A 19,644-nucleotide genomic window follows, 5' to 3' on the forward strand; every position below is an offset into this window, starting at 1 on the left:
AAGTACTGACATCCCCCTCTTGCCTATCGTTGAAAAGTGCCTTGCCGCATACCTGCTGGGAAATCCGGAATATTTATCAAAGATAGGAACGGGTAAACTTTCCCGGCTCCCCCCACTGTAACCCTCCACCATTTCCAGGCCTTACTTAGAGCTAGCACAAACTGGCAAACTGGTTCCTTCCCACTTTACCTCCTCTACGTCATCCCCAACCCTGCAAGACATAGAATGTATCAATAGGGGCACACCAACTTTGCCAGAAACCAGGCAGGGCGTACCTAGTGGTCAGTGTGTGTATCTCGTGCACCCACATTATAAAGCCTAAGGTCTGGGAGGCGCACACCCCCCCTTGGATCTGTCCTTTGTTAACTTAGCAAAGGCAATGCGGGGTCGCTTAGAATGATTCTGCCTCAGTCGCGGCTCTATGCCATGGAGGTTATCTTTTCTCCCACACTCCCTGCCCAGTTGGCCGCGGAGGAGGCGTTGGGTTTCTACTTTCGCCCTCCTGCAGTTTTCAACCCCTCCTCCTACCACAGTCTCACTGCTTCTCATCCTTTGAAGCTCACTCCATCCGTCTATTCTACCCGCTGCCACTCAGAGTTGCAGTCATTTACCGCCCCCCTGATAAGTCCCTCCCCTCCTTCCTTACCGACTTCGATGCATGGCTCTCCGTCTTCCTTGAACCCTCATCTCTGTCCCTCATTCTTGGAGACTTTAACATACATGCTGACGACCCATCCGACTCCTACGCTTCTCAGTTCCTCACTCTGACATCCTCCTTCAACCTCCAGCTGAGCTGCACCACCCCTACTCACCAAACTGGCCATTGTCTTGACCTCGTCCTCTCCTTTACCTGCTCACCCTCCAATTTCTGCACCTCAGCTCTTCCTCTCTTAGATCATCACCAGATCACCTTCACACTTCATCACCCTCCCCCTCAGTCCTGCCCAACACTAACCACTACTTTCAGGAATCTCCAGGCTGTCGACCCTCCCACCTTATCCTCTAGTATCTCTAATCTCCTCCCCTCCATCATGTCCTCTGAGTCTGTCGACAAGGCTGTCTCTACTTACAATGCCACTCTCTCCTCTGCTCTGGACACCCTTGCACCATCCACCTCCCGTCCCACAAGGCGTACTAATCCCCAGCCCTGGCTAACCCCTTGCATCCGATACCTTCGCTCCTGCACCCGATCTGCTGAACGCCTCTGGAGGAAATCTCGCACCTATACCGATTTCATTCATTACAAATTCATGCTATCCTCCTTCCAGTCTTCCCTATTCCTTGCCAAACTGACTAACTCCCAATTGACTAACTCACTCGGCTCCAACCCTCGCCGTCTCTTCGCCACCCTCCTCAAAGTGCCCTCTGCTCCCACTCCCTCCTCAATCACTGGCTGACTATTTCCGCGACAAGGTGCAGAAGGTCAGCCTCGAATTCACTACCAAACCACCTCCTCCTCTTCACCCTTTAACCCACTCCCTCAACCAACCATCCCAGGCCTCCCTCTCCTCTTTTCCTGATATCACCGAGAAGGAAACCGCCCGCCTTCTTTCCTTCTCGAAATGCACCACCTGTTCCTCGGATCCCATCCCCACCAACTTACTAAACACCATCTCTCCTACTGTCACCCCCCCCATCTGTCATATCCTCAACCTCTCTCTCTCCACTGCAACTGTCCCTGACACCTTCAAGCATGCTGTAGTCACACCACTCCTCAAAAAACCATCACTAGACCCTACCTGTCCTTCCAACTACCGCCCCATCTCCCTCCTACCCTTCCTCTCCAAAATACTTCTGTTCACAGCCGCTGCCTTGATTTTTCTCTCCTCTCATGCCATCCTCGATCCGCTTCAATCCGGTTTTCGCCCTCTACACTCGACAAACAGCACTCGCTAAAGTCTGTAATGACCTGTTCCTTGCCAAATCCAAAGGTCACTGCTCCATCCTCATCCTCATCCTCCTCGACCTATCCGCCATTTTTGACACTGTAGCAAAGAGAAGCTACGAGAATGGTATGGGATTTGTGTTCCAAGACGTATGAGCAGAGATTTGCTGACCTGAACATGTATACCCTGGAGGAAAGGAGGTACAGGGGTGATATGATACAGACGTTCAAATACTTGAAAGGTATTAATCCGCCAAAAAATCTTTTCCGGAGATGGGAAGGCGGTAGAACGAGAGGACATGAAATGAGATTGAAGGGGGGCAGACTCAAAAAAGATGTCAGGAAGTATTTTTTCACGGAGAGGGTGGTGGATGCTTGGAATGCCCTCCCGCGGGAGGTGGTGGAGATGAAAACGGTAACGGAATTCAAACATGCGTGGGATATGCATAAAGGAATCCTGTGCAGTAGGACTGGATCCTCAGAAGCTTAGCCGAAATTGGGTGGTGGACCAGGTGGGGGAAGAGCGGTTGGTGGTTGGGAGGCGAGGATAGTGGAGGGCAGTCTTATACGGTCTGTGCCAGAGCCGGTGATGGGAGGCGGGACTGGTGGTTGGGAGGCGGGAAATACTGCTGGTCAGACTTGTACGGTCTGTGCCCTGAAAAAGGCAGGTACAAATCAAGGTAAGGTATACACATATGAGTTTATCTTGTTGGGCAGACTGGATGGACCATGCAGGTCTTTTTCTGCCGTCATCTACTATGTTACTATCCAGCTTATAATCGAAAGACAAAAACGCCTATATTGCGACCTAAATCGGGAGATAGGCGTTTATCTCCCAAAAACGAATAACGCGGTATAATGGAAAGGCGATTTTGGACGTTTTCAACTGCACTCCATCGCGGAAGCGTACGAAGTTGACGGGGGCGTGTCGGAGGCGTGGTGAAGGTGGGACTGGGGCGTGGTTATCACCCGAACAGAGATGGGCGCCTTTCGCCGATAATGGAAAAAAAGTATGCGTTTGTAGCTAGAATTTAGGGCACCTTTCCTGGACCCTGTTTTTTCACGAATAAGGCCCCAAAAAGTGCCCTAAATGACCAGATTACCACCAGAGGGAATCGGGGATGACCTCCCCTGACTCCCCCAGTGGTCACTAACCCCATCCCACCACAAAAAATGATGTTTCACAACTTTTTATTTTCATCCTCAAATGTCATACCCACCTCCCTGGCAGCAGTATGCAGGTCCCTGGAGCAGTTGTTAGGGGGTGCAGTGGACTTCAGGCAGGTGGACCCAGGCCCATCCCCCCCCCTACCTGTTACAATTGTGCTGCTTAATGCTTAGTCGTCCAACCCCCCCCAACCCACTGTACCCATATGTAGGTGCCCCCCTTCACCCCTTAGGGCTATAGTAATGGTGTAGACTTGTGGGCAGTGGGTTTTGAGGGGGATTTGGGGGGCTCAACACACAAGGGAAGGGTGATATGCACCTGGGAGCTCTTACCTTTTTTTTTGTTTTTGTAAAAGTGCCCCCTAGGGTGCCCGGTTGGTGCCCTGGCATGTGAGGGGGACCAGTGCACTACAAATCCTGGCCCCTCCCACAAACAAATGCCTTGGATTTATTCGTTTTTGAGCTGGGCGCTTTCATTTTCCATTATCACTGAAAAACAAAAACGCCCAGCTCACAAATTGTCGAATAAAACATGGACGTCATTTTTTTCGAAAATACGGTTTGGTCCGCCCCTTCACGGACCCGTTCTCGGAGATAAACGCCCATGGAGATAGACGTTTTTGTTCAGTTATCCCCTCCACTTAATCACAATTTACTCCTTACCACACTATCCTCATTTGGATTCCAAGGCTCTGTCCTCTCCTGGTTCTCCTCTTATCTGTCCCACCGTACCTTCAGAGTACATTCCCATGGATCTTCCTCTACCCCTATCCCGCTCTCTGTTGGAGTTCCTCAGGGATCTGTCCTTGGACTCCTTCTTTTCTCAATCTACACCTCTTCCCTAGGCTCGCTGATCTCATCTCATGGCTTCCAATATCATCTCTTTGCTGATGACACCCAGCTTTATCTCTCCACACCAGACATCACTGCAGAAAACCAGGCCAAAATATCGGCCTGCCTATCCGACATTGCTGCCTGGATATCCAACCGCCACCTGAAACTGAACATGGCCAAGACTGAGCTCATTGTCTTTCCATCCAAACCCACTTCTCCTCTCCCCCCACTCTCTATTTCAGTCGACAACACCCTCATCCTCCTCGTCTCATCTGCCCACAACCTCGGGGTCATCTTCGACTCCTCCCTCTCCTTCTTTGCGTATATCCAGCAGACAGCCAAGACCTGTCGCTTCTTCCTCTATAACATCAGCAAAATTCGCCCCTTCCTCTCTGAGCACACCACCTGAACTCTCATCCACTCTCTCATTACCGTTCGCCTTGACTACTGCAACCTACACCTCACCGGCCTCCCTTCAATCCGTTCAGAACTGTGCAGCGCGTCTTATCTTCCGTCTTGACCGATATGCTCATATCACCCCTCTCCTCAAGTCTCTTCACTGGCTCCCGATCAGGTACCGCATACAGTTCAAGGTTCTCCTACTAACCTACAAATGCACTCGATCTGTAGCCCCTCAATACCTCTCTACCCTCATCTCCCCTTACGTCCCTACCCATAACCTCCGCTCACAGGACAAATCCCTCCTCTCAGTACCCTTCTCCACCACCGCCAACTCCAGGCTCCACCCTTTCTGCCTCGCCTCACCCTATGCTTGGAATATACTCCCTGAGCCCATACGCCAAGCCCTCTCCCTACCCATCTTCAAGTCCTTGCTCAAAGCCCACCTCTTCAATGTCGCCTTCGGCACCTAACCGTTATACCTCCATTCAGGAAATCTAGACTGCCCCAATTTGACTGACTGCTCTTTTCGTCCTTTAGATTGTAAGCTCCTTTGAGCAGGGACTGTCCTTCTTTGTTAAATTGTACAGCGCTGCGTAACCCGGGCAGCGCTTTAGAAATGTTAAGTAGTAGTAATGCCATATGAATGAGCTAATGACACTACGATATAGTTTTTCCTCCTTCTGCGTCACCCAAATGGGCAACCATTTTTACAAGATCTACACGACCCCAAGAAATTCGCCGGTAAGTCGTTCCAATGCAAGCACAACCAGCGTATGATCTCAAGTCTTTCTGTAAATCCATTGTAGTCAGCGCTCAAGTAATCCCCCAAGTATTTTATGCCAGTTCGTGCCCACACCAAGGGGAAATTAGCAATGGTGGTACTTCTGCATGGGCTACTAATAGGCAGAGCCTCTGATTTCCCAAAATTAATTTGTAGCCCAGCAAAGTGGGTGTGGAGGAGTGGCCTAGTGGTTAGAGCACCGGTCTTGCAATCCAGAGGTGGCCAGTTCAAATCCCACTGCTGCTCCTTGTGATCTTGGGCAAGTCACTTAACCCTCCATTGCCTCAGGTACCAACTTAGATTGTGAGCCCTCCTGGGACAGCAGAAATACCCCAGAGTACCTGAATGTAACTCACCTTGAGCTACTACTGAAAAAGGTGTGAGCAAAATCTAAATAAACATCTTTGAGTTTCTAGATGGAATGTTGCTGCTATTTGAGATTCTGTTTCTACTATTTGAGATTCTACGTGGAATGTTGCTATTATTTGAGATTCCGTTGCTACTATTTGAGATTCTACATGGAATGTTGCTATAGTGGAGGAGTGGCCTAGTGGTTAGAGCACCGGTTCTTGCAATCCAGAGGTGGCCAGTTCAAATCCCACTGCTGCTCCTTGTGATCTTGGCCAAGTCACTTAACCCTCCCATTGCCTCAGGTACAAACTTAGATTGTGAGTCCTCCTGGGACAGAGAAATATCCAGAGTACCTGCATGTAACTCACCTTGAGCTACTACTGAAAAAGGTGTGAGTAAAATCTAAATAAATAAATAATAAATAAAGTCTCCAAAATCTCTTATAATCTTCATAACAAGAGGTAATGTGACTGAGGTGTTGTTCAGGAGTAGTAGCATGTCATTGGCGAATAAATTCACCTGATATTCACAGTCTCCTACCCTTATGCCCTCCAGCTCCTCCTCCTGTTCAATCTTAACGGCCAGAGGTTCTAGTGAAAGCACGGGTGAAAGTGGGCCTCCCTGTCTTGTGCTGTGGTCCAATGAGATTGAGTCAGTAAGAACATCATTGGTGAGAAGTTGAGCTGTGGGATTACTGTATAGCACCCGTACCCAGTCCAAAAAAGCTCCCGATATGCCATACCACTCCCCAAACAGGTATTCCCATATTATCTTATCAAATGCCTTTTCCGTGTTCAAACTCAGCTAGAATTTTTTTTTTTTTTTTGTTACATTTGTACCCCACGCTTTCCCACTCATGGCAGGCTCAATGCAGCTTACATATTATATATACAGATACTTACTTGTACCTGGGGCAATGGAGGGTTAAGTGACTTGCCCAGAGTTACAAGGAGCTGCCTGTGCCTGAAGTGGGAATCAAACTCAGTTCCCCAGGACCAGAGTCCACCTCCCTAACCACTAGGCCACTCCTCCACTCCCCAGGGCATCTCATCCCTTCCCGTAGTATCCTGCACACTTTTAAGATGTTAGCTGACGCAGATCTACCCGGGACGAATCCCACCTGATCAGGATGTATAAGCTGGGGGAACAAAAGCCCCCCCAACCGTGCCGCCAGTATGCCGGCCAGAAGATTAAGATCTTGGTTTATTAGTGAGATAGGACGGTAAGAACCTACCAATTCAATATCTTTCCCCGGCTTTGGCAGCACAGTGATATAAACTGATGAGAAGGAGGAGTGGCCTAGTGGTTAGGGTGGTGGGCTTTGGTCCTGAGGTATTGAGTTCAATTCCCTGCACAGGCAGCTCCTTGTGACTCTGGGCAAGTCACTTAACCCTCCTTGCCCCATGTAAGCCGCATTGAGCCTGCCATGAGTGGGAAAGCGCCAGGGTACAAATGTAACAAAAATAAAATAGATACTATTGGAGATTCTACATGGAATGTTGCTACTATTGGAGGTTCTAGATGGAATGTTGCTACTACTGGAGATTCTACATGGAATGTTGCTACTATTGGAGATTCTACATGGAATGTTGCTATTCCACTAGCAACATTCCATGTAGAAGGCTGCGCAGGCTTCTGTTTCTGTGAGTCTGACGTCCACTGTTTGACTAATTTAAAAAAACATTTATTGGACATATTGGAATAACTTAATACATTTTTTGATTAGCTTTCGAAGGTAACCCTTCTTCACGAGAACACAAGCAAATGTTGCTAAATAACACTATATATGTTTTTATGGAAACAGCTTAGAAGTAATTAAGAAAAATAAATCTGAATGAATCTTGGTATGCTGTATCATTTTTCTGGAGATTATGGGGTTTTCTTTTGGGTTTTTTTTAATACAGCTGCTCAGGATTTTTACATGGCGCCTGGAAAATCTGTCCAGAAATCATTTTTGCCTAAGCATATTCTATAAGATTTAGGCGTGCCTAAAACTACACGCCTCGATTTACACCTACGAAAATTTTGGCGTAAATCCCTGTGCATAGATTTACTCTGACTGGGCCATATGCTATAACAATACACCTAAATTTGGGAACACCCATGAAAATGCCCTTTTCCCTGCCCATGGCCACGCCCCTTTTTAACTGCATGCTTTAGAATTTAGAGGCGAGGACGTCCTCAGAAAAACTTGGCGTCCCTTTCGATTATGCCCCTCTTTGGGTTGCTGGGTCTAATGTTACCATGATCTGCTGTGTTTCAGGTTCGTGGGAGTAAGGGAGAAGTCCTGTATGTCCTTGATGCCAGTAATCCACGTCATTCCAACTGGCTGCGATTCATCCATGAGGCTCCATCGCAGGAGCAGAAGAATCTGGCTGCCATCCAGGTAAATGGTTGGAGTTTTGTATTGCACTCAGCTTTTTCTGTTCCTTTTCTTTGATTTAGAATATAATAATTGAAAAGTCATTTCAGGAAATGTAGTTCAATTAAAATACAGATGAATACAGATTTATATGGCTTTAGATTAGATGAAGAAAAAAGAATTCTGAAAGATTAAGTTAAGCTTAGAATTCTGCCCTTTTGGCCTTAAATAAATTAAAATAAACAGCTTTTCCAACTGTACAAGTAAATAAGTACGGCCACAGTGGATCAGACAAAAGTCCATCAATGCAAGTATTCTTTTTCCAGGAGTGTCTTGTCCCCATCACAAGCGCATAGCAAAATCCCGAAAGCTGGCACGATTCCACGTCACTTACCTCGGGGATAAGCACTGGCTTCCCCAGGTCTACCTTAATAGTAATTCTTGGAGTAGTACTCCAGGAATTTGTTAAACCTTTTTTTTGAACCCAGCTAGGCTAACTGCTTTTACTGTGTCCTGTGGTAACAAATTCCAGACCGTAATTGAGCGTTGAATGAATAAATATTTTCTATGATTAATTTCATGGCTTGTCCCCTGATCTTTGTCCTTTTTGAAGGAGGGAAAACAATCCGTTCCGTTTACCCTTTAACTCATGATACTATCTATACACCTCTGTCATCTTTTTAAAGCTCAGTGGTTGTTCCCTATGTGCACAAGTTAGCTGTTGAAATTTACTGCAGAGAAATGCAATCTAGATGCTAGTTTTCCTGTCTTACAATGCCTCAAAATCCATTCATGATCTAACAGCTTTTGAACAATTTAGTTGTCAACAGATTTGATCATCCTCCTTTTTCTTACTGATTACTGGTTAGCTTAGCAGAGTTTAAAAAGGGGTTAGATGGTTTCCTAAGGACAAGTCCATAAACTGCTACTAAATGGAAACATCCACAATTCCAGGAATAACATGTATGGAATGTTTGTACGTTTGGGAAGCTCGCCAGGTGCCCTTACCCTGGATTGGCCGCTGTCATGGACAGGATGCTGGGCTCGATGGACCCTTGGTCTTTTCCCAGGTGTGCATTACTTATGTACTTATGATATCTTTTGACCTTCTTTCATTGAGAAAGTTGACCCTACCCTTCTTTCTTTTAACCGAGTTAGCGATTCTAGCACGAGATCTTGCCTCCTATCCCATTTCTTTTAATTTCCTCGGGAGCCTCAGTGCGGCTGAATGTTAAGACTAACCCTAAAGCTATAGCTGTCCATTTTGTGGGATGGAGTGGGCACTTATGTGGTTGTGTCAATATTCAGTACCTAACCATTGAAGTTAACTGGACAAATGGACCCATGGTTTCAGGCCATTGCACTATCCGAAGAAAAAGATGAGCAATTGGACAAAAACTACCATCTAAAGTATGATTAGTAACATGGAGGGGAATAATCGAACGTCGCTGGCGAATAGGTCGCCGGCGATCTATTTTGGCGGCGGCGCAACAGGCTGGCCGGAACTGTATTTCAAAAAAGATGGCCGGCCATCTTTTTTTTCGATAATACGGTGTGGGCCGGCGAAATGCCTTGGATTTCGCCGGGTTTGAGATCGCCACTCTTGTTTTTTCCGCAATAATGGAAAAAAAATGCCGGCCGATCTGAAACCCGGCGAAATCCAAGGCATTTGGCCGTGGGACGGAGCCAGCATTTGTAGTGCAATGGTCCCCCTCACATGCCAGGGACACCAACCGGGCACCCTAGGGGGCACTTCAAACATCTTTTATAAACAACCAAATTAGCTTCCAGGTGCATAGCACCCTTCCTTTGTGTGCTGAGTCCCCACAATCCCCCCCAAAACCCACTGCCCACAAGTGTGCACCATTACCCTAGCCCTAAGGGCTGAAGGGGAGCACCTACATGTGGGTACAGTGGGTTTTGGGGGGTTTGGGAGGGCTCAACATACCCACCACAAGTGGAAACAGGTAGGGGGGGGGGGATGGGCCTGGCTCTGCCTTTCTGCAGTCCACTGCAACCAACAACAAACTGTTCCAGGGACCTGCATAATGCTGTCAGGGTGCTGGGTATGACATTTGAGGCTGGCATACAGGCTGGCAAAAAAGGTTTGTATTTTAATAATTTTAGTGTGGGAGGGGGTTGGCGACCAATGGGGAGTAAGGGGAGATCATCTGGTCAGTTGGGGCACACTTTTTGAGGCCTTGGTCGTGAAAATAAAAGGACCAAGTAAACCCGGCGAAATAATGCTTATCGCCGGGTTTTATTTTTTCCATTATCCGCGAAAGCCGGCGTCTGGTAGCCACGCCCAAGCCTGCCCATGTCCCGCCTTCGCTTCGCCGCCAACACGCCCCTTTGAACTTTCGCCGGCGAGGCGAAGGGGAAAGCGGCGAAGCTATCACAAATGTAGCTTTCGAATATATGCTTTTCGCCGCTTTTTGCAAAATCGCCGGCCATATCCCGATTTGTGTCGGGAAATAGCCGGCGATTACTTTCGATTATAAGCTGGATAGTAACATAGTAGATGACGGCAGAAAAGACCTGCACGGTCCATCCAGTCTGCCCAACAAGATAAACTCATATGTGCTAGTTTTTTGTATATACCTTACCTTGATTTGTACCTGTCTTTTTCAGGGCACAGACCGTATAAGTCCGCCCCAGTACTATCCCCGCCTCCCAACCACCAGCCCTGGCACAGACCATATAAGGGGCCCAGCACTAGCCCCGCCTCCCAACGTCTCTGCCACCCATTCAAGGCTAAGGCTAAGGAGAGGTGTGGAAGTCTCACATGTGAATAAAAGAAACATCTACAAAAGCACGGAAGTCAGTGCCAAAGGGTCAGAAGTATCTTCCAAATAGAGTCGATAATATAGAGGGAATTTTCGAGATGACATCTCAATCCAACTTTGGACATTTTACTCAAAACGTCCAAAAATTGAATAGAAAATATGACCATTTTTGAAACGGAAAATGTTTATCTTTTGTTTCGAAAATGCCCTTTTCTAATCATTACGTCTCAGTACGTCTATCTTTTTTTGACCATTTAAAAAAAAAACAAAATTCCAAGTGAAAAATGCACAAAATCAAGCCATTGGGATGTAGGAGGAACCAGCGTTTCTTAGTAAACTGGCACTCAACATCCAGGAGGCAGTGAGGCACCTAGGAGGTATTGCAGTGGACTGCACATAAAAGCTCCATTTCACTGTTGCTCCATTACATTGTATAATGAGTCCTCCAAAACCCACCAAAACCTACTGTCCCCAACAATACACCACTAGAATAGCACTTATGGCTGCAGGGGTCACCTATATGTGGGTCCAGTGTGTTTTTGGTTAGTATGGGAAGGATCACCACTTTTTCCACTACAAGTAGAGAGGTGTGGTAGCCATGTTAGTCCACTCTTAAGGTTATCAATAGAAATCAAACAAAATAAACATGGAAAGAAAATAAGATGATACCTTTTTTATTGGGACATAACTTAATACATTTCTGATTAGCTTTCGAAGGTTGCTCTTCTTCCTCAGATCGGAAATAAGCAAATGTGCTAGCTGACAGTGTATACTTATATATATACATATTGTAACGGGTCCGCTGCGCAGTAGGGGGAGGAAGGAAGTCTCCTCCCCAGGATTAATCCAGCCCACAAATGCCACCAGCAGATAATTTCAAATATTCTTTTCTTTTTATTTTTGTTTCCAAGTTACAACACAAAAGCTTCAGTCCAGCCCTGGGTTAGGGCTGCCCAGGCAGGATAGTGCTGCCCCTCACCAGCAATCCAAAGTTCTCTGACCTTTCTTGAGGGCTGCAATAGTCCCCTTTGGAAATACTTCCTTTTCACAGTACGTATCACAAGCAGTGCTGCTGGCCTTCAGCCAAAATTGTTCCCTCCTGTCCAACCAGGGTTTCCAGCTCCCCCAGTTCTTACCAGGGTTGCCAGGTGGAAAATTTTTTTCCCACCCAATCCAACCTAAAAACAGCCCAAAACCCGCCCAAACTCAAAACCCCCCCCCTGACCCCCCCCCCCCCGCGTCATCACCCCGCCCCCGCTGTCATCGGCCCGCCCAGAACGTCACTAACCACGCCCAAAACGTCACTAACCCGCCCCCCGCGGCCGAAAAAAACCGCGGAAAGAAAAAAAAAAGAAGTCCAAAAAACCGCGACCGCAGCGGGTCGCGGAAAACCGCCCAATTGGGCGGTAAAACGCCCACTTGGCAACACTGGTTCTTACACAACAAACAGGAGCAGCTGGGGAACCAGGCTTATAACTCTTCCATCCTCTGCCCTTCCCCCACAGCAAACAGTTCAAATCAAAACAGGCTTCTTCCTTCCAACAGATTTTAAATCAAAACTTTTAAACACATAGCTTTCCCCTTTAGGTGCTACCTTCCTCAGGGCTCTCCAGCTCCCATTCCATCCTCCTTCTGCTTCTTGCTCAGCCTTAACCCCTCCTCCACCTGCTCTCACCCCACCCTTCCTCTACAGGTGGGAGGCATCATGTATTGATTACGGAGCCAGGGAACTGGGCTTCTTCCTTCTCCCTCCCTCTTGTGGTCAGAGTTGGTATATACCCATCTTGTCTATCCCTGGGGCTCCCTTTGCTGGGACGGGCAATGCATTCTGGGAGACGTAGTCAGGATTTTGTTGTTTCATTTTGTACCTCTGGGCTGTAGCCTTGTCATATAACATACTAATATATACTATTAGGAAAGGGATGGAAAACAAACACAAGGATATTATAATGCCATTGTATCGCTCCATGGTGCGACCGCACCTCGAATATTGTGTTCAATTCTGGTCACCGCATCTCAAAAAAGATATAAGGAATTGGAGAAGGTGCAGAGAAGGGCGACGAAAATGATAAAGGGATGGACCGACTGTCTTATGAGGAAAGACTGAGAAGGTAGGGCTCTCAGCTTGGAGGAAAGGCGGACTGGAGAGGTGATATGATCGAAGTCTAACAGATAATGAGCGGAGTAGAGCGGACAGATGTGAAGCGTTGTTTACACTTTCAAACAACAATAGAACCAGGGGACACAAGATGAAGCTAGAATATGGTAGATTTAAAAGAAACAGGAGAAAGTTTTTCTTTACTCAGCGTGTAGTTAGACTCTGGAACTCGTTGCCGGAAAATGTAGTGACAGCAGCTGGCCTTACAGAGTTTAAGGGGGGTTTGGATAGATTCCTGAAGGAAATGTCCTTTGAACATTATTAAATATTTTTTTTGGAGGGGGTTTTGCCGGGTTCTTGAAGCCTGGATTGGCCGCTGTCGGAGACAGGATGCTGGGCTTGATGGACCCTTGGTCTTTTCCCAGTATGGCGGTGCTTATGTTCTTGTGCTTATGTTTTCAACTAGAGACCCTTTCCTGCTCGTTTTCCAACAGCGTGGCACGAAGCCCCGCCCTCTCATGACATCATCAGCGGTTCTAACACGCTCTCGCAGAGGAACCTTATCAGCGTGCCAAGTCTGAGTGGCGCGCCGCTGAAGGGGCACATTTAAGGGGGGTTTCACGCACCTTAGTGTGCACCTTTGTGGGCAACTTTAGGGCTACTGGAAGTGAAGGTACTGTTCAACAGACCTTTTGTAAAAGCATAATGTCTTGGTTGTTACTATTACAGCTGTGTTATCTAGGGTTGGGGGTGGAAAAGCAGAAGTTGGAAAACATGGGGGAGTTAGAGAGTTTATCAATACTAATAATACAATCAGGTTACAAACAAATACGCCACAGGAATAGAGTAAGTAGAGATTTGGGTAATTTGTATAACATCATGTATACGGATCCCAGAAGTGGTATGGGGTTAGACCTTTTTATGATAATGTTAGGAAGAAAAGAACAAAGAGACAAGGGTAGGTGTATATTCAAAAGGTTCCTACTGAAGAAGATTATGGGTCAATTGAATGCTTGTTTAAATGCACGCTCAAAGGCAGATGATCAAAAGCAAACGCAGGTGCTAGAGGCTGTTAGCGCCATACTAGCGCCGGCATTTGCTACCGCACCATGATCGGAGCCCTTGGCGTGCGAAACAACGCGCTCAAGGGCTCTTAGTGCAAGTAGCATGCAAATGCATGCTAATCAGCGCTTAACGCATTCATCCTCAATGATCAGCGTCCAGTGTGCCAAAGATTGGGTCGCTGGCCGCGACAAACCCTTCGCCAGCTCCGAGCTGGCGTTAGGGTTTGCAGATCATTGGGGAGGAATGGTGAGCCCTGTCTTGCATGCTGGCAGGCCCCCATTCCCCCCTATAGCAAACCTGCCAGCGAAGGCAGTTGAGGATGTCCAAAATTTGGACGTTTCTGCAATGGGCAGTTAAGGACGTCCAAAATTGGATATTTCTATGAGAAAGACGTCTTTCTCATAGAAACATCCAATTTTTGACGTCCTTAACTGCCCCATCGCTATACCTCTGACACCCCCCCTTGAAATTTGGCCGTCCCTGAACAGGGCAGTTGAGGACATCCATCTTCCAATTTAAAGATGGCGTCCTTCTCTTTTCGTTGGTCTCCAGCCCAGACCTGTCAAACAAGTGTGGGAGGATTGTGCTGAGCGCATGCTCAGGGACAATTCTCCCGCACTTTTACCCCATAATCAGAGATAATTGCGCTGCTTAAATTTGCATGCATTATCTCTGATCATAGGTCTAATAGCTTTTGATCATCTGCCTTTCAGTCTGTAATAAGACAATTTTAATTCATGACCTGATTAATGGTACATAAGTGGGTTTCACTTTATAGCAGAAACTTGGTTGCCAGACCCTAATTCTCCCCATGTGTTAGAACTTTGTCCTATAGTTTATCGGATATTACATAATCCTAGCAAGACGGGAAGGGAGGCGGGTTGGCTATTATTTATAAAGATAGGTAGAAAACATTATGGAAAAGGGTTGGAAGTGGTGGTCTGCCAACTTACTGATATTATGAAGAAGGAGAAACGGGGGATAATTTTAATCTGTAGGCCACCTGGATTGGAATGATATTAGTGAGCGGATACTTGAAATCATAGCTTCATATACGTTTTTTTTTAAGGAATTAATTATTTTAGGAGATATGAATATCCACATGGAAAATTGTAGTGACGTTTCAGTACAGCAGTTTTTAAAAAAATGTTTTGTTGCAATTAGGATTGATACTGATCAAGTGACATAAAGATGGTCATACACTTGATTTTCTGGCTTTCACCAAAAGGATTGACTCAGAGACACTAATAGGACATCGGAAGTGGAATGCAATTCCTTGGACGGATCATTTTGTTTTGAATTTTATTCTAAGACCATTTAAGAGTTTTCAATCCAAGTCTAAGATTAATACAGGTCTTGGCCGGGGAAAAATTGATGCAGAACTTTTTATTGGTAGAAAGTGAGGGAAGAACTAAAGTCAGAGATACAACGACTACAGGTTTGGAATAATGCCGTCTTTATTCTTAGACGAATTAGCACCCCTGAAAAAAAGGAATGGTTGCTTAAAAACAGAATCACTGGTATATACCAGAGTTGGCAAATCTTAAGAGGGGCTGTAGGAGGCTAGAGAGATGCTGGAGTAAACTAAGGATCCTGGTATTTATAGACAGTGGAAGAAGAGATTAAAATATATAAAATTCTGTTGTGTCAAATGGAATATATGGAAAAATGATAGCTGATAAAATTCATCAAACAGCTTTTCTAGATTTTCAACTCATTGATAACAGATGATTTAACGTGAAATACAACCTACGGCGGATGAGAGAGCAAATTATTTTGCACTAAAATAGATATTATTAGGCAAAGTCTTTGTTGAAACCAGACAGTAGTGCCATTGGTGGGAGCAACAGAAGGAGAGAGGAGATATGCTGTGGAATTAATTTTTGGAAGTTGATATAATACTATTAATGTCTACCTCAAAAGGTTGTCTAAGAAAGCTAGTTACATAGATGTCTGTCCTTCCTTTTACTTAAGTCAACACCTTCTGCTGACTCCTATTCCCAAATCAATGGGAGCTGATTTGTCTAGCCTGAAATTTATAAACCAGTGGCAAACTACCATGGCTTGCTAAACGTCTTGAATCTATTGTGAATACTAAATTATGGAAAAACGCGATCGAAAGCGCCAAACCCCTACAAGAAAAACTGCACTGGCTCCCAATCAAAGAACATATTGTGTTCAAAATCTGCACCATGGTTCATAAAATTACCTACGGCGAAACCCCGGGATACATGGACTGACCTCATTGACCTACCAACCAGAAACATAACAAGATCAACACGAACATACCTAAATCTCCACTACCCAAGCTGCAGAGGACTCAAATACAAATCAACTTATGCATCCAGCTTCTCCTATTTAAACACACAACTATGGAACGCATTACCAAACGCTGTGAAAACAACGTATGACCACCTAAACTCCGGAAATCACTCAAAACGAACCTGTTCGACAAGGCATACACTACCGATCCAACTTAAATGCCTGAACCCTACAACACAATGAAACCAAAGCTCGTACTGTACATAACTTAAACTCTTCCTCCCTACGATTCCCTAATGTGTCTGTTACACATGATCTTTATTCTATCACAACATCACTTTGTATTTGTTCATACGGAATTGGTGATTGCCATTACGGTACTGCGTAAGCCACATTGAGCCTGCAAATAGGTGGGAAAATGTGGGATACAAATGTAACAAATAATAAATAAATTTGACATTCTTCATATTTCACAACATGGAGAGGTGGGTTTAGGGGAAATGTAAGAAGCTCAGTCTTGGCTATGTTTAGTTTCAGATGGTGATGAGACATCCAAGCAGACTTGGACCTGGATCCTGCTGAAATTTCTAGTGTGGAGAGGTAGATCTGAGAGTCATCAGCATAACAGGTGATACTGAAAACCATGGGAGGAAATTGGAGCTCCGAGGGAAGAAGTATAGATGGAGAAAAGAAGAGGTCCAAGACGGAGCCCTGAGGTACACCAACTGATAGAAGTGGAGGAGGATGCAGCAGAGCATACACTAAAATTGTGATGGAAGAGATAAGAAGAAAACCAAGAAAGGACAGAGCCCTAAAATTGAAGCAAGGACAGAGTATCAAGGAGTAGGTGATGATCAACAGTGTCAAAAGCAGCAGATAAATCGAGAAGGATGAGAATAGAATAGAGACCTTTGGAGACTTTTAGCAAGGAATGTAGAGGGCGGAAGCCAGATTGATCAAGAATAGTTTGAGATGAAAAAGTCAAGACAGTGGCGGTGAACAGCACGTTCAAGTATCTTGGACAGGAAAGGGAGGAGGGAGATGGGGTGATAGTTGGAAGGACAAGTAAACTATTGAAGGGGTGAAGATTCATATACCAGGAACCAGAAGTGTGTTTGGAAGCCACAGTCATTAATGTACTACAGCAAGACACCCAACTCTCAGCAGACTTGTGCAAGAGGTGGACTATCTCGGTGTTGCAGGCACAAATAGAGGAAGGCGACTTACTTGGAAATCAAGGACAGATTCTGATAAGCTGCTTAATGAATTTACATAATTACAACATCCAGGGTTCTGTGAAGGCAGATTAATTTGTTATGAAATACGAGTAATAAATTAAGATGGCATTAACGTCCTGGGGTCTCGGAACAGATTTGGATTGTCTTTTTTTTCTTTTTTTTTTTTAAGCCAATAAGACTAATTTTTAATCTCCAAGGTCAGAAGTATTTGCCAGCCACTGAATAATGGTGAATTCAATTGTGTAAAGGAAATTACATTCATTTTTTTTTCTTTGGAAGATTTTCAAAACAAGCACAATAAACTTAGATAATAAGATATTGCTTTTAAACTGGAGGGGGGGGGGGGGGGGGGGGGGGGTGGGGGTGGTTAGAAGAGGAAACATCCAAGATTGTTACAGGTAGTACATTGCAAGAAATATCCACAACCACAAAATTAAGGCAGAAAAAGGGGACCAGCAGATCCAGAAAATGGAAACTTTATTGTTAATCTATTCAAAGGAAAATGTTAAGAACGGAACTAGAATAACTTTATATACACTGCAGCAGTTACTTCGTTCCAAATCTGGGTAACAGAGGGAGTAGATTGCCTTGCTACCAAAAAAAATTCTTTAAACGTTCAGGGTCTAGGAAAAGATAAAGATTTATACATTCCGTTACATCCACAAAGGATCAGTCCAGACTTGTGGGTTATGCCCTTCTCCCAGCAGGTGGTGGTAGAGAATACTGGCTGGGAGCAGCTGCACAGTGGCTTTTCAGGCAGAGCTGTGCTAGACTGTGTCTGTAGCAGGCAGTAGCAGCATGCCTGTGCAGTTCTCCTAGTCTAGAGTCTACGTTCAGTTGAGTTGGGGATTGTAAGTACAGTTCCTAAACCTGCTGGGTGTAAACCAGGTGATGCCAGATCCTCCCCCCCCCCCCCCCAACACAAAAAGCTGCACTCTGGGCTGAGTGGAGTTTGTGTGTTATTGGCAATCTAACCGTTCAGACTAGCAGTGCGTGGGAGCCTTGTTATCTGCAGTAAATGTCTCCTGATTGGGTTGTGTACTGCCCTTCTTTCCTCCTGTCAGCTGAGTCAAGTGCTGTTTGTGGTGTAGGAGCCACCGACCAGTTACAGGGTGGCTCAATGTGGCTATTAATCCGTATTAATCCGCAAAAAAATCTTTTCCGGAGATGGGAAGGCGGTAGAAAGAGAGGACATGAAATGAATTGAAGGGGGCAGACTCAAAAAAGATGTCAGGAAGTATTTTTTTCACGGAGAGGGTGGTGGATGCTTGGAATGCCCTCCCGCGGGAGGTGGTGGAGATGAAAACGGTAACGGAATTCAAACATGCATGGGATATACATAAAGGAATCCTGTGCAGTAGGAATGGATCCTCAAGCTTAGCCGAAATTGGGTGGCGGAGCAGGTGGGGGAAGAGAGGTTGGTGGTTGGGAGGCGAGGATAGTGGGAGGGCAGACTTATACGGTCCGTGCCAGAGCCGGTGATGGGAGGCGGGACTGGTGGTTGGGAGGCGGGAAATACTGCTGGCAGACTTGTACGGTCTGTGCCCTGAAAAAGGCAGGTACAATCAAGGTAAGGTATACACATGAGTTTATCTTGTTGGCAGACTGGATGGACCATGCAGGTCTTTTTCTGCCGTCATCTACTAGTTACTGTGTATGTGTGTCTGGCAGTCCCAGCCTCCCTAAACTGTATCGGAGCACAGTGCCCTGTGGGAGGAAGAACAGCAGGAGACTGTTTTGGCGGTGTGTCTCAGCTGTGCCATTTTGCTGCTTTAACGCGCCTCTCCACACACCGCTCCTTCCACAGCTCTTCAGTGTCATTTTTTGCTGCTGATCCTTTCCAGAACTTAATTGTAGAGTAGGTGGACAGCAGTGCTGGCTTGTGTTCCATTGTCCCTTCAGCTTCCCTTAGAGGATTCTCAGGTTAAAAGAAGGGGAGTGCAACTTTAAGAACCTAGAAGAAGTATCTGTAGCTTTGATCACGATTGAGACACACGGCTTTTTCAGTGGCATTTAGGCCACTGTTCCTGAGGGAGAGATTCCTGATGCCAAGGATGATGATGCCGAAACAACCAGGCTGTTCCACAGAGGGAGAACTCCCTGTTCTTATTTCTAGGCTGTGGGTTCTCAATTTCTCCTCCCATCTGCACTAGTTCCAGCATCTGCTCCATAATTTTGTTCTTTATAGTAGTCTCTACCATTTTGCCCGGCACCGACGTCGGACTCACCGGTCTAGAATTTCCCGGATCTCCTCTGAAACCTTTTTTAAAAATCGGCGTTACATTGGCCACCCTCCAGTCTTCTGGTACCACGCTCGATTTTAAGGGTAAATGACATATTACTAACAATAACTCCGCAAGCTCATTTTTCAGTTCTATCAGTACTCTGGGATGAATACCATCCGGTCCAGGAG

At 45.9% G+C, this 19,644-nt stretch overlaps 1 protein-coding gene across 1 annotated transcript in view; it reads left to right on the forward strand.

Annotated features, from left to right (window-relative positions):
- LOC115459460 (PR domain zinc finger protein 5-like) overlaps positions 1-19,644 on the forward strand; it is a 241,324-nt gene that overhangs the window by 23,171 nt on the left and 198,509 nt on the right. The window contains exon 3 of the mRNA XM_030189282.1: positions 7,684-7,806. Coding sequence (XP_030045142.1) covers positions 7,684-7,806 — 123 coding nt within the window. The remainder of the gene's footprint in view (positions 1-7,683; positions 7,807-19,644) is intronic.

The sequence above is a fragment of the Microcaecilia unicolor genome, unplaced genomic scaffold, assembly GCF_901765095.1.
Source record: "Microcaecilia unicolor unplaced genomic scaffold, aMicUni1.1, whole genome shotgun sequence".
Classification (NCBI taxonomy): domain Eukaryota; kingdom Metazoa; phylum Chordata; class Amphibia; order Gymnophiona; family Siphonopidae; genus Microcaecilia; species Microcaecilia unicolor.